Here is a 16,206-nt window from a genome sequence, read left to right as displayed (position 1 = left end):
CAAAGCTCTGTTCAAACTTGGGATGTCCACTGCAATAGATGACACAACTCAGATCTCTGTTCATGCTTGGGATGTCCACTGCAATGGATGGCACAACTCAAAACTCTGTTCATACTTGGGATGTACACTGCAATGGATGGCACAACTCAAAACTCTGTTCATACTTGGGATGTACACTGCAATGGGAGGCACAACTATCTCTGTTCATACTTGGGATGTCCACTGCAATGGATGGCACAACTCAGATCTCTGTTCATACTTGGGATGTACGCTACAATGGATGGCACAACTCAAATCTGTTCAAACTTGGGATGTCCACTGCAATGGGAGGCACAACTCAGATCTCTGTTCAAACTTGGGATGTACGCTGCAATGGATGGCACAACTCAAATCTGTTCATATTTGGGATGTCCACTGCAATGGGAGGCACAACTATCTCTGTTCATACTTGGGATGTCCACTGCAATGGATGGCACAACTCAGATCTCTGTTCATACTTGGGATGTACGCTGCAATGGGATTGCACAACTCAAAGCTCTGTTCAAACTTGGGATGTCCACTGCAATGGATGGCACAACTCAGATCTCTGTTCAAACTTGGGATGTACGCTGCAATGGATGGCACAACTATCTCTGTTCATACTTGGGATGTACGCTGCAATGGATGGCACAACTCAAATCTGTTCATACTTGGGATGTACGCTGCAATGGATGGCACAACTCAAATCTGTTCATACTTGGGATGTACGCTGCAATGGATGGCACAACTCAGATCTCTGTTCATACTTGGGATGTACGCTGCAGTGGATGCCACAACTCAAATCTGTTCATACTTGGGATGTATGCTGCAATGGATGCCACAGCTCAAAGCTGGCACAACTCGGGTCTCTGTTCAAACGTGGGATGTATGCTGCAATGGAAGGCACAACTCAGATCTCTGTTCATACTTGGGATGTACGCTGCAATGGGAGGCACAACTCAGATCTCTGTTCATGCTTGGGATGTATGCTGCAATGGGAGGCACAACTCAGATATCTGTTCATACTTGGGATGTATGCTGCAATGGGAGGCACAACTCAGATCTCTGTTCATACTTGGGATGTCCACTGCAATGGGAGGCACAACTCAGATATCTGTTCATACTTGGGATGTATGCTGCAATGGAAGGCACAACTCAGATCTCTGTTCATACTTGGGATGTATGCTGCAATGGGAGGCACAACTCAGATCTCTGTTCATACTTGGGATGTATGCTGCAATGGGAGGCACAACTCAGATATCTGTTCATACTTGGGATGTATGCTGCAATGGAAGGCACAACTCAGATCTCTGTTCATACTTGGGATGTCCACTGCAATAGATGGCACAACTCAAAACTCTGTTCATACTTGGGATGTATGCTGCAATGGATGGCACAACTCAGATCTCTGTTCATGCTTGGGATGTCCACTGCAATGGGAGGCACAACTATCTCTGTTCATACTTGGGATGTCCACTGCAATGGGAGGCACAACTATCTCTGTTCATACTTGGGATGTCCACTGCAATGGAAGGCACAACTCAGATCTCTGTTCATACTTGGGATGTCCACTGCAATGGATGGCACAACTCAGATCTCTGTTCATACTTGGGATGTACGCTGCAATGGATGGCACAACTCAAATCTGTTCAAACTTGGGATGTACACTGCAATGGGAGGCACAACTCAGATCTCTGTTCATACTTGGGATGTACGCTCCAATGGAAGGCACAATTCAAATCTGTTCATACTTGGGATGTACGCTGCAATGGATGGCACAACTCAAAGCTCTGTTCAAACTTGGGATGTACGCTGCAATGGATGGCACAACTCAAAGCTCTGTTCAAACTTGGGATGTACGCTGTAATGGATGGCACAACTCAAAGCTGTGTTCATACTTTGGATGTATGCTGCAATGGGAGGCACAACTATCTCTGTTCATACTTGGGATGTACGCTGCAATGGAAGGCACAACTCAAATCTGTTCATACTTGGGATGTACGCTGCAATGGATGGCACAACTCAAAGCTCTGTTCAAACTTGGGATGTACGCTGCAATGGATGGCACAACTCAAAGCTCTGTTCATACTTTGGATGTATGCTGCAATGGAAAGCACTACTCAATTCTTTGTTCATACTTGGGATGAACGCTGCAATGGAAAGCACAACTGAAAACTCTGTTTATACTTTTCTTATGCCTTTATTTTCAAAATCATCAAGAAAAAATATACACGATCTTATTTTTTCATGAGTATCTGTAGAATTAATTATAATAATTAGTTCTAGAAAGCTGTTTCAAGAAGATAAACTGTACATGATTTACATGGAGTCATTTATTGCTGAAATGTCAAATCTGAGACAGCACAGCACCAGCAAACTGGAATCTGCAATGTGGACAGCTCTCCACATACTAATAAAACCAATACTTTCTCTCTCTCACACACACATATATATGCTCCCTTAAACCCATACGACATACATATTTGAAGGTGGTTATATAGCTGCCATCAAGCTATTGACTGTACACATTAAGTTCTTGCACTTAGAGAAATTATGTCTATCACAACTTAATAGATCTTCAGCCAAGCAACCATTCATGACAGCACAAAACATTGTAATATATATTATCTGGCCCAAACTTGACTTTTCATGTATAAAATCATATTAATACATTATACACACTTATCCTTGTGACAGCATCCATTCAGTCGCACTGACAAGTGTCACACAGAGAAAAATATCACATTCACACATGCACGCACACTTTAAGAACAACAACAACACACACACAAAGAGGAGCATGTGGACATATTTTTAAAAAACAAACATGATATAATTTACATAGCAGATTGTACATAATATTTTAAAAAACAAACATGATATAATTTACATAGCTGATTGTACATCAGGAAAGTAAGGCCCTGTAGTATTTCTTTTCTGTTTAATACATAAAACTAAAGGAGACATACTGGCAGTCACCAAAGCCATTGTTTCTTGTCATACCACACTTAATTTACAGGGCTGGGCTGCATTAACGGTCTTAGCAGCAGTTTTTCTACAATGAGATTTTTATTTCCTTCTTTTATTTTTGCAAAGTTATTTTGAAATAACGAAAGAGTTGTGAAGTCGTTACCTGCACTGTTTTCCTTCACTACAAAGTTGTACACACAAACACACACACATATACTACAAAGTTGTACACACACACACACACACACACACATATATACTACTAAGTTGTACACACACACACACTACTAAGTTGTACACACACACACACACATATACTACTAAGTTGTACACACACACACACATATACTACTAAGTTGTACACATACACACACACACACACATATACTACTAAGTTGTACACACACACACACACACTACTAAGTTGCACACACACACACACATATATACTAAGTTGTACACACACACACACACACACATATATATATGTATGTTTCTCCTCTCCTTCAGTCTCTCCACTGGTTGCCTGTTTCTGATCGAATAGACTATAAGCTATCCACTCTGACCTTTTCTGCAGTCAACGGATCTGGCCCAACGTATCTTTCTGAACTCATCCATATCTATACCCCGTCTCGCCAGCTCCGTTCTTCCTCTGATATTCGACTTCTCAGGATACCTCACGTCAGAAGTAAGACCTATGGACACAGATCGTTTTCTTTTCAATCGCCAAAGACGTGGAACAAGCTCCCTGATAACCTCCGTCATTCTGATTCCCTCGCATCTTTTAAATCTCGTCTCAAAACTCACCTTTTCCCTCAGCAATAAGTTCAATTGTGGCAGGCCCACAACTACATGCATGTATATGAATGTGTATTGTGTGTGCGTGTGTTTATGTAAGTATGTGCCTGCCTATGTGTGTGTATGTGTTAGGGTAGCTGTTAGATACGCATGTATGTTAAAATGTATGTATGCAGTGTGTGTGTGTGTGTGTGTGCGTGCTTGCGTGCGTGCGTGCGTGCGTGTGTGTGTGTGTGTGTGTGTGTGGTCACATTTTGGTGTGTGTATGTAACATAGATATAATGTTTTATGTTATCAAAAGCGTTTTTGTAAAGCACCTAGAGCAGATTTCTGGATAGTGTGCTATATAAGTATCCATTATTATTATTATTATTATATATATGCATCTCACTCTCTCTCTATATATATACATAGAGAGAGAGAAATATATATGTATCTATCTCTATATATCTGTCTGTCTCTATATATATCTCTCTGTATATACTGTATTATATACTCAGTTATGTCCGACTAAGACCACCAGGACAGAAGGGCGGGTAAATGCTGCATCGATAGTCTGGGATGAAATTTGATTTTAGTGAAGTTTCTTGCCCAAGGTACATCCCCGCCCTCTCAGCCAAGAGGGTTTTAGGACAGTCAATCCTGGGATGGCTCAAGTGCCAGTGCAGTCTCCTCGTCTGAGAGTCATAGTCCATCACAAAAGATTAAGCTGTAAAGATTAATCTGTCAATGGAGAAACCATTGATCATACATATCTCACTTTGCTCTTGGCCCAACTGTAAGCTTATGTCAATCTCTCTCTCTCTCTCAATTTGTGTTCACTGATCCCCTTTAAGAGGGGCCATGGCCTTTATTGAATAAAAATGTTCGTTCTCTCTCTCTCTCTCTCTCTCTATATATATATATGTTAAAAGTTAATCCATGAAAACAGTTTTTTAGGTGTGTTTTTTCTTCAATGTGTTAACTCACTTGCATTGTGTACACAAAATTAAAAGAGAAAAAGAATTTAAAAGAAAGAAAAAAGGTTGAGCCAGAAGTCTTGCACTCCACAGCCAAACTGTGAAGCTGCAAAATGATTTTTGGACAATCTTTCTACCTTTGCCTGGTAAAGTCATGAATCTTCACAAGCAATGAGTTCTATCCAGGAGTCTTCTCTCTTCCGTCAATGGGAGGTGCTACAGCAAATGAAAGACCCACTGGTATGATGTTAACATGTTTTGCTTTTTATTGTCTTAAAAGAATGTATTTATACATGTCTATCATGAAAAGTGGATTTTTGTACACAATTATGTCAGGGACACACCTTTTGTTCCTGTGCGTTTTTTCACGTGTGCTAAGTGCACGCAACACACAGAACCTCCATTCATCGTCTCATCTGAATGACTGAAGGTCTAGTGGAGGGGAAGAAAATACTGGGAGAGTGGGATTCAAACCAGGGTGTTCAGATTCTCTCGCTTCCTGGGTGGATGCATTACTACAAGGCCAACACTTCGTCTATATGGAGCTTGATGAAAAGAACAACTTAAAGCATATCCTCATACACACATGCACATGCACACATACATATTTTTACAGCTGCACAGTGGTGACTGAATGTCAGTAAGCAGTCAGTAAGCAGTCAGCAGTCAGTAAGTCAGTCAGCAGTCAGTATGGCAGTCAGTAAGTCAGTCAGCAGTCAGTATGGCTGTCAGTCAGTATGGCAGTCAGTATAGCTGTCAGTCAGTATGGCTGTCAGTCAGTAAGCAGTCAGTATGGCTGTCAGTCAGTAAGCAGTCAGTATGGCTGTCAGTCAGTATGGCTGTCAGTCAGTAAGCAGTCAGTATGGCTGTCAGTCAGTCAGCAGTCAATATGGCTGTCAGTAAGCAGTCAGTATGGCAGTCAGTCAGTAAGCAGTCAGTCAGTATGGCTGTCAGTCAGTAAGCAGTCAGTATGGCTGTCAGTCAGTGTGGCTGTCAGTCAGTAAGCAGTCAGTAAGTATGGCTGTCAGTAAGTATGGCTGTCAGTCAGTAAGCAGTCAGTATGGCTGTCAGTCAGTAAGCAGTCAGTATGGCTGTCAGTAAGCAGTCAGTATGGCTGTCAGTCAGTAAGCAAGTCAATATGGCTGTCAGTCAGTCAGTACAGCTGTCAGTAAGCAGTCAGTATGGCTGTCAGTAAGCAGTCAGTATGGCTGTCAGTAAGCAGTCAGTATGGCTGTCAGTCAGGTGTCAGTAAGCAGTCAGTACGGCTGTCAGTCAGTCAGCTGTCAGTACGGCTGTCAGTAAGCGGTCAGTACGGCTGTCAGTGAGCAGTCAGTATGGCTGTCAGTCAGTCAGCAGTCAGTACGGCTGTCAGTAAGCAGTCAGTAAGCAGTCAGTATAGCTGTCAGTAAGGTGTCAGTAAGCAGTCAGTATGGCTGTCAGTAAGGTGTCAGTAAGCAGTCAGTATGGCTGTCAGTAAGCAGTCAGTATAGCTGTCAGTAAGCAGTCAGTACGGTTGTCAGTATGCTGTCAGTAAGCAGTCAGTACGGTTGTCAGTATGCTGTCAGTATGCAGTCAGTATGGCTGTCAGTAAGGTGTCAGTAAGCAGTTAGTATGGCTGTCAGTAAGCAGTCAGTACGGTTGTCAGTATGCTGTCAGTAAGCAGTCAGTACGGTTGTCAGTATGCTGTCAGTAAGCAGTCAGTACGGTTTTCAGTACTCTGTCAGTAAGCAGTCAGTATGGCTGTCAGTAAGGTGTCAGTAAGCAGTCAGTATGGCTGTCAGTAAGGTGTCAGTAAGCAGTCAGTATGGCTGTCAGTAAGCAGTCAGTACGGTTGTCAGTATGCTGTCAGTAAGCAGTCAGTACGGTTGTCAGTACTCTGTCAGTAAGCAGTCAGTATGGCTGTCAGTGTCAGTAAGCAGTCAGTATGGCTGTAAGCAGTCAGTATGGCTGTCAGTAAGCAGTCAGTACGGTTGTCAGTATGCTGTCAGTACGGTTGTCAGTAAGCAGTCAGTATGGCTGTCAGTGTCAGTAAGCAGTCAGTATGGCTGTCAGTAAGCAGTCAGTACGGTTGTCAGTATGCTGTCAGTAAGCAGTCAGTACGGTTGTCAGTAAGCAGTCAGTATGGCTGTCAGTCAGTCAGCAGTCAGTATGGCTGTCAGTAAGCAGTCAGTCAGTATGGCTCTATCACGGCTCATAGCATTCATTTGTGCGTGTGTTCGTGTGTTTGTATGTTCGTCTCCCTTCTCCCCCTCTCCTTTCCCCTCTCCTTTCCCCTCTCCTTTCCCCTCTCCCTTTCTCCCTCCTCTCTCCCCCTTTTGCTCTATCGTTCTCTTGTGTGCTCAGTTCTGTTCCAAACTGATGCACGTGAATCTGTTGTGATGTGTGTCTGACATGTCCTTAGTCATTCTCGCTCTGAACTCTTGAGATGAGTTCGGAGTTCACGTCGTTGTGAAGGAAGAGTTTTGCTTGGCCTTTGATGCCGAGCTTTGGAAGGAGAAGGGTCACCGTTCCAGCAAGTGAGCTGTTGGGTGCCCTCTTGGACAGTCGTGGGGTTCGGTTCTGGTGTGACCCCCTTCTGCCTCTGTGTGGATCTATGTTTCGTGTTCTCTCCTGGGCCAGTGGTGAGCCTGATTCCTGCCTGGTGACAGATTTGTTCCATTGATTCTTCCTGTTGGTTCTCCCTGACTGCCACCCCAATGGGACTTGAGGATTCACTTTTCCGTCCTTCCACTTCATCTCCGTCTGTTCCAAACCCCCTCACTCCCACTCCTTTCCCTGACCCCCATATTTTCCAACGCTCTCACCCACAGTCCCTCCTCCCGTTTCCACCCTCTCCGTTTCTGCGGGCGTACGACTAAAGCCAGTTCAGTGATGCTGTCCTTCAACAGATGAACGTGACTTTGGTTCAAGTGAACTGACATTTTTTTTCTTTTGCGTAGATCTGTGCTGCTGTTATTAGGGCTTACTGTGTCTTGATCAAGCTGCTACGATGTAATTCAAGAGTGTTGCTGTAGTTAAGTGTTTCAATTTGTGTGTCTGGACCAGGGTATTCAACATGTACAACAGTAAAGAATTGAGCTGATTTATCTATGTCTCTGTGTTTTGTGTTGTCGGGGTGTTAGTTAGTCTGGGAAGGTGCGGGGGGGTTCATGGGCAACCCCTTATGGGTTGTGACAGGCTCTCAGTCAGTAAGCAGTCAGTAAGGTGTCAGTAAGCAGTCAGTACGCTGTCAGTAAGGTGTCAGTAAGCAGTCAGTATGGCTGTCAGTAAGCAGTCAGTCAGTATGGCTCTCAGTCAGTAAGCAGTCAGTATGGCTGTCAGTAAGCAGTCAGTAAGCGTATGGCTGTCATAAGCAGTCAGTACGGCTGTCAGTAAGGTGTCAGTACGGCTGTCAGTAAGCAGTCAGTACGGCTGTCAGTATGCTGTCAGTAAGCAGTCAGTACGGCTGTCATAAGCAGTCAATATGGCTGTCATAAGCTATCAGTATCGCTGCCTTGTTGCTTCACGGCGTGACTGTGATTGGGATTGAGAGCGCCGTGAATTCTGTCGAGCTGGACTAGTCGTCCGACTTCGTGCAGTGCTGGAGCGTCTGTCGTACAGATTGGACTCCTCATGGCCAGACTGACACTCTGAATGACGGGCACTGCGACGAGATGATGATGGAACCGTGTCACCATGTCTGCCAGATGATCTTGTCTCCTCTGGCTCTGAACGACGTGAACGAGAATGACGTGATGTGCCGGAATATCTGTCATTGGACCTCGTTTCATTGATGTGTTGGGAATGAGATTCTGAGCGATCAGTGTTGCGTCGTGAGGGACGTTGTGTGTGTCTATCCTTTGATCGTTCTTCCTCATACTGAGAGAGAGAGTCTGACAGTGGATGGCGTGCACTATGCCCAGAGGGGCGATCAGCGTCCACATGTCTGTCATACCGTTTTTTATCGCTGTCATACCTGGGCTTTGAATCCGAGTAACGTCCAGTGTGAGAAGACGCTGTACGTCCAGTAGCGGAGCGACTGTCTGATTTTGTTTCTTCACCACACTCAGTCTCAGAATAAAGTCCGTTAGGGCGAGAAGTGTTTCGTTTGGTGGACTGCCTGCTGTAGGACTTATTTTCATTGTGTCCTGTCTCTGGCTTAGAGTTGCACTCACTTTGATGATCTGACTTATTTTCCTCAAAGTCAGTCTCAGACTCAGACTGAGGAACACTGTGATGGGGTGCTGTCACTGTGTTGGAATGCTTCCCGTATGACCTCCTCCCATCATGCCAAGAGTCGGGCTGCGGAGGTGAATAACCGGAATTTTGGTGAGAGGGTGGCACTCTGTCAGAACGTCTGTCGTAGGACTTCAAGGCCCTGTCATACTCCGGGGGGGGCCCGAAGTAGTGTGCACTTTGGCGAGACGCGGCAACCTCCACATGCAGGTCGTAGGGGTCACCCTCCATCCTAAGGCGCACAAAGTCCGTGGTCAGGCACATGGCCGCCACCAGACAAAGGATGGCCGCCAGGATGCAGAAACCAAAGGCCCAGGACAGGTAGATGGAGTCAGGCTGTGGCAGCCAGTTTCTGTCGCTGTTCACATGGACCCCAAACATGATGACTGATATGAAGAGGAATAAGGCTGGGGAACACAAGACACACAAAATAGTTTTTAGCATCATTTCTGAATAGTGTGGCAGAGGCAAAGAGAGAGAGAAGAGAATTACAGAAATACAGAGAACAAGGCAGAAAATTATGTGAATTATCCTTTTACACACACACACACACACACACACACACACACACACACATATATATATATATATATATATATATATATATATATATATATATATATATATATATATATATATATATATATATATATATATATATATATATATATATATATATATATATATATATATAAAGAGAGAGAGAAAGAGAGAAGTTCATTTAATAAAGCCATGGCCCCATTTGAAGGGGTGAATACATATTTTGTATGAATAGATTTGCATGAGGATATAATCTTACTACATGTATGCTCAAACAAAGCTCTGTTCTGTTCAACCAATCATGAAACTACGTCTCTTTAATGACTTACAAATAAATATAGCAAGATTTGAGAAAACGTTATCATTTGTTGAAGACAGAAGTAATACTAACCGAAAATTACTTGGTCTGCTATAGTATCTAAATGGAATATAACTTTGTCTTGAGTCATCTAATACAGGACAACATAATACGAAAGGGACTTCTCCCTTTGCAGATCTACATAACGGACATACCATATCAAAAAGAGAGAGCAAGAGAGAGACAGGACAAGACAAGACAAAATTCTTCATTTCGAGGATAACAGATAAGCACTGGTGTGCTTTTTTACATCCAGTCCCTGCCCTGAATAGGGTCTACACTACACAATACTAAATAAGATTAAAGCATGGTGTTAGTAGAAATACTGAGGAGAAGACATTGAGGAGTTCAGACGAGTGAAGGCAGAAGGAAGATGAGTCTTTTTTTTGCAGTACCAAGATTTGACATGACAGAATAAAGAGATTTGGTGGATGTGGCATCAAGAATTTGAGAAGAAAAGAAGTTTGTCTTCGCTGAGAGAGAGAGAGAGAGAGAGAGAGAGAGAGAGAGAGAGAGAGAGAGAGTACTAAGTACTATGCAAAATATACTTTGTTTACAAAGAATGGAACATGGCACTGACTTTCACAGAAATCCATGTTACACCTTTGCACTTTGCAAGTCATTGCTACAATGACAGAACTGCAGAAGCGTTGTTTTCCTGCAGTTACTTCCCTTCCCTTCACATTGCTCTTCACTTTGTTTTTCCTTTTCTCCATTCAAAGGTTTGATCACAATGATTATAACCAACACAGTCAGCTTTGCTCAGTTACTAGAAATATACTTTGTTTTTCCTTTTCTCCATTCTAAGGTTTTATCACACTGATTATAACCAACACAGCCAGCTTTGCTCAGTTACTAGACAAATACTTTGTTTTTCCTTTTCTCCATTCTAAGGTTTTATCACAATGATTATAACCAACACAGTCAGCTTTGCTCAGTTACTAGACATATACTTTGTTTTTCCTTTTCTCCATTCTAAGGTTTTATCACAATGATTATAACCAGCATAGGCAAATTTGCTCAGTTACTAGACATATACTTTGTTTTTCCTTTTCTCCATTCTAAGGTTTTATCACAATGATTATAACCAGCATAGGCAAATTTGCTCAGTTACTAGACAAATACATTACATGTTGTTTACTGGTGGCTTTTTAAAATAAACACATTTAGGAATAAGATGTTCAGAATCTTGACACAATAACACTTTATTAGTTTCTCACTTTCTGAAAAAAACAACAACAAAAATATTTTTCTGGTACCAACTACCATCATACTGATCTCCATCATATAAATGATATATCAATCTTAGTGAAGTGTTCTTCTGAATGTGTGGGCTGCCATTCCCCACGTTGTTTTACATCTGTGATGGGCTTTCACATGTCCAGCTGTTTTTACCATACCATGTAGGCTGCCACACTCCATTTTCAGGAGCTGGCTGTGCATGTTGGGTATGTTCATGTTCCCATAACCCACCCATCACTGACATGTTCACACCACCACCAATTAACCAATTTCATCACACAGTAAAACAACAACAGCATAACACGCATATGCACACTCACACATGCACACACACACACATACACATGTACATACACATGCACACACCCATACAGACACACAAACACAGAGAAAACCTCATGATGTTGTACATTACCAGAAAGGAAGCCGAGGACGGCAGAAACTAGGACCAGGTAGTGCTCCAGACGTCCCTGACAGCAGCGGATGAAGTAGATGATGTTGATGACCACACAGGCCAACATCTGCAGCATTGCCAGCGTCGTCATTGCTTGAACCGCTCGCATCCATGCTGTGACAATGACAATCTATTCTGATGAGTCACCTATGGTGAATGTTCTTTCTTCTTTGCTGCTCTTCACATCTGGAACAACCTTCCTCACCATATCCATGCATCTGATTCTATTTCTGCTTTTCGCTCGTCACTAAAACCTCATCTTTTTAAAAGCTATCTGTAAGCACTCCCAGCTTCCTTGTTCTCCAACACCACCCATGTCAGCTCACTTTGGATGTATGAAGAGTGGGAAAAGGAGTGTGTGTGGGGGGCTTGGGGGGGGGGAGGGGTTTTGAGAGAGTGGTCATGAATGTTTTATGTAACTTGTAATATGTTTCTTTCATGTAAAGCACCCTGAGCTGTCAGAGAGAAAGGGCGCTATATAAATGTACATCATTATTATCATTATTATTATTATTATTATCATAATACAAATGAGTTTGTCCGAGCGCAGTGACGCCTCCTTGAGCAACTGAAACTGAAACTGATAATACAAATGAGATAATTAGCCTTGCTACCTTTACCCTTGTCTGAAAGGTCAAGGACAGCGATGCCAATCGTCTCCAAGCTGGCTCCATCTGTTGGTCTGACTTACAATTAAAAAAGGAACATAACAGAGTGACATACACTGTCCTCATCAATGTCTAAATTAATCGTATCTAGCATAATATTTTGTGGTCATCTTCAAATTTTATCTTCCTATCTTCTTTCTCAAGTATCACATGACCATCATCAACTTGCTAATCATCACATAACCAACATCAACTTGCTAATCATCACATGACCAACATCAACTTGCTAATAATTCTTGTGGTTGGTGCATGCTGGGTATTTGAGTTTCTGTGATTCCACAACCCAACACACTGTGACATGGACTGCAGGGTTTTGAACATGTGTTATGATGTGATTTGGATCTTCTGCAGGACTGAACATGTGTACTGGATCTTCTGTTAGACTGAACATGTGTACTGGATCTTCTGCAGGACTGAACATGTGTACTGGATCTTCAGCAGGACTGAACATGTGTACTGGATCTTCTGTTGGACTGAACATGTGTACTTGATCTTCCGCAGGACTGAACATGTGTACTGGATCTTCCACAGGACTGAACATGTGTACTGGATCTTCTGCAGGACTGAACATGTGTACTGAACATGTGTACTGGATCTTCTGTTAGACTGAACATGTGTACTGGATCTTCTGCAGGGCTGAACATGTGTACTGAACATGTGTACTGGATCTTCTGCAGGACTGAACATGTGTACTGGATCTTCTGCAGGACTGAACATGTGTACTGGATCTTCTGCAGGACTGAACATGTGTACTGGATCTTCTGCAGGACTGAACATGTGTACTGAACATGTGTACTGGATCTTCTGCAGGACTGAACATGTGTATTGGATCTTCTGCAGGACTGAACATGTGTACTGGATCTTCCGCAGGACTGAACATGTGTACTGGATCTTCTGTTGGGCTGAACATGTGTACTGGATCTTCTGTTGGACTGAACATGTGTACTGGATCTTCTGCAGGACTGAACATGTGTATTGGATCTTCTGTTGGACTGAACATGTGTACTGGATCTTCTGCAGGACTGAACATGTGTACTGGATCTTCCGCAGGACTGAACATGTGTACTGGATCTTCTGTTGGGCTGAACATGTGTACTGGATCTTCTGTTGGACTGAACATGTGTATTGGATCTTCTGCAGGACTGAACATGTGTATTGGATCTTCTGCAGGACTGAACATGTGTATTGGATCTTCTGTTGGACTGAATATGTGTACTGGATCTTCTGCAGGACTGAACATGTGTACTGGATCTTCAGCAGGACTGAACATGTGTACTGGATCTTCTGCAGGACTGAACATGTGTACTGGATCTTCTGCAGGACTGAACATGTGTACTGAACATGTGTACTGGATCTTCTGTTGGACTGAACATGTGTACTTGATCTTCCACAGGACTGAACATGTGTACTGGATCTTCTGCAGGACTGAACATGTGTACTGGATCTTCTGCAGGACTGAACATATATACTGGATCTTCTGTTGGACTGAACATGTGTACTGGATCTTCTGCAGGACTGAACATGTGTACTGGATCTTCTGCAGGACTGCACTTGAACATGTGTACTGGATCTTCTGCAGGACTGCACTTGAACACATCGAAGGGCCAGCAGGTAAGCACAACAGTTGACCTGGGAGATATGGAAAGTCTCCACCTTTTTCCCATCAGACACCAGTTCCTGGTGTGAAACAATAAACAGCGCCTTCTGTATGCTCCTGCATGGTCATCCCTCACAGTTTCCAATTTTCAAAGTTCAGTCATTTTGATCTGGCACATGAACTGATTCAGAAGTTACAAATTAATAAAACAGTCACATGATTTTAATTCACCTATTGCTGACCAGGACACAAACACTATGCTTTCTCTCTCTCTTGTGCACACACACACAGACACAGACAGGCAGACAGACAGACACACACACACATGCACACACACACACACATGCAGACACACATCAGACGTATCACAATCCACAAACTATAAAGATGTTCTTGAACATGTGCCAGAATATATACATAATCATATTGCAAAGGAGGAGACAACATGGGTTGACTGGATAGGACAGTCAGGCCACGGGCTGCGACCATCACAAAAATAATGCATGCATGCTAACACACACACATGCACACACACACACACACACACAAACATACACACACACACAAAGTAACAAACAGTGACACACATGCACACTTACCACTCCCCCATAGAGTAACATACATACACACAGTGTAAATCCCCCAACCCCCTCACACACACACACACAAGTGTGTTGAATATGGGTGGTTCAGTAGTTGGAGGGGGGGAAATCACTACATTCCGCACATCCTTTCCCCCCTCTCACCCCCTCCCCACTCTCTCTCAGCTGTGTTTATGGGCTCTGATGACTCACACAGCGTGCCACTTCCAGAGAGATGCAAATCAAACGAAAAACAACAACAAAAAACCTTACGTGGGTAGAAGTGATCGTAGAGGTCCCTCATTTCGTGAGAGATGGCTGGCCAACAGCCCTCGTAGCGTCTGCTAGTGACGGGGCGGTTCGCGGGGTAGTAGTCGTGGAAGCAGGCTTCCCAAAGTCCCATCCGCTCAAAGCCTGACGGACTGACACCCTTATTCGATTCCACCCAGTAGGGTGAGGCAAAAGCAGCAATCAAAGAGGCAGCTGCGATGCCGCTCGTCACAAAGCCTGCGATGGCAAACACTCTTGATCTGTCCACCATGTTGACGGTCTCCACACTTCCGCTTTCGTAGTGCGACTTCGCGTTTTCCTTGTCGTTTGTCAGTCAGCCTCTCACCTGAGGGCGAGTCCATTTTCACAGGTGACAAGGGAGATAAGGTTGTGGTGGGTCTGACTGAATCTTTTTGATTTGATGTGTATTTCTATGATCGCGATTTGACACAAACAACAGCGACGAGAACGATTGAAGTAGAAATGTTCCAAGAACAAATCAAAAGAAACAACTATGTACGTGAAATAGGATAACTGTTCACAAAGAACATCAAAATAATCATGAATGATCGGGAGAATCTGAAGGCATAGGATCGAACTTCACACTCGCCGGATTCCTTTCACTCTTGACTGGTGGTCTGGACGCTAGTCGTTACGATGAGACGATAAGCTGAGGTACCGTATGCAGCACACACTAAGCACACGCAAAAGAGCCCACATTAACAAGGGGTTGTAAGAAAATTATATGCACTTTGATAGTTAAACTTGCTCGCACAAAAAAGGGCGGCGCTGTACTGTGGCGACGTGCTCTTCCAGCTCGAACTTCACACAGAGAAATCTGTTGTGAGAAAAAAAGTAATGCAAAAGAATAAAACAAATGTCTTTCAAAGAAACATACTTCTCCCAAGTTCCATCAGCCCATAAATGTGAGTGGAAAATGTTGATTTATTTTTTGTCTAAGAAGACACTGTTCTTTGTGTGCAAGGAGGAAGGTGGCAGAATGGTTAAGACGCTCAGCTGCCAATACAGAGAGTCCGTGAGGGTGTGGGTTCGAATCCCGCTCTCGCCCTTTCTCCTAAGTTTGACTGGAAAATCAAACTGAGCGTCTAGTCTTTCGGATGAGACGATAAACCGAGGTCCCGTGTGCAGCACGCACTTGGCGCACTGAAAAAGAACCCATGGCAACGAGAGTGTTGTCCTCTGGCTAAATTACGTAAAATGAAATCCACTTTCATAGGTACACAAATATGTAAGCATGCACTCAAGGTCTGACTAAGCGCGTTGGGTTATGCTGCTGGTCAGGCATCTGCTCAACAGATGTGGTGTAGCGTGTATGGATTTGTCCGAACGCAGTGACGCCTCCTTGAGAAAGTGAAACTGACAAACTGTGTGCGTTACTCGTCGAATATTTTGGAGATAAAAAACACAAAATGCATCGACCGGGAATCGAACCCGGGTCACCCGCGTGGCAGGCGAGTATTCTACCACTAGACCACCGATGCTTCGGGAAATATGGTGAAAAGTTATTTATATCTA

At 43.4% G+C, this 16,206-nt stretch overlaps 1 protein-coding gene and 1 non-coding gene across 2 annotated transcripts; both read right to left on the bottom strand.

The window, feature by feature from the left end:
* Nucleotides 1–8,113: 8,113 nt before the first annotated feature.
* On the bottom strand, nt 8,114–14,963 carry LOC143291045 (uncharacterized). The gene is made up of 3 exons (XM_076600629.1): nt 14,674–14,963; nt 11,516–11,668; nt 8,114–9,367 (listed from the first exon to the last, which is right to left on the bottom strand). The coding sequence occupies exons 1-3, from the start codon at nt 14,939–14,941 to the stop codon at nt 8,226–8,228; spliced, it is 1,563 nt and encodes a 520-aa protein (XP_076456744.1). The 5' UTR covers nt 14,942–14,963; the 3' UTR covers nt 8,114–8,225.
* A 1,138-nt stretch (nt 14,964–16,101) lies between these two features.
* Trnag-gcc (transfer RNA glycine (anticodon GCC)) lies at nt 16,102–16,172 on the bottom strand. Its single transcript has one exon. It is a non-coding gene; the product is annotated as a tRNA-Gly (tRNA).
* Between the last annotated feature and the right edge of the window lie 34 nt (nt 16,173–16,206).

This window comes from Babylonia areolata, chromosome 16 (genome assembly GCF_041734735.1).
Source record: "Babylonia areolata isolate BAREFJ2019XMU chromosome 16, ASM4173473v1, whole genome shotgun sequence".
NCBI classification, from domain to species: domain Eukaryota; kingdom Metazoa; phylum Mollusca; class Gastropoda; order Neogastropoda; family Buccinidae; genus Babylonia; species Babylonia areolata.
Note: the sequence above shows the minus strand (reverse complement) of the source record. Positions and strands in the feature narration are given on the sequence as shown.

What these genes read in the sequence shown, in the direction of transcription:
- LOC143291045 (XM_076600629.1), bottom strand. Translation starts at nt 14,941, where the DNA reads ATGGTGGACAGATCAAGAGTGTTTGCCATCGCAGGCTTTGTGACGAGC. An exon ending in CTACGATCACTTCTACCCAC is followed by an intron (nt 11,669 to 14,673) that starts GTAAGGTTTTTT and finishes TCATTGTCACAG; the next exon opens with CATGGATGCGAGCGGTTCAA. An exon ending in CGTCCTCGGCTTCCTTTCTG is followed by an intron (nt 9,368 to 11,515) that starts GTAATGTACAAC and finishes TGTGTTCCCCAG; the next exon opens with CCTTATTCCTCTTCATATCA.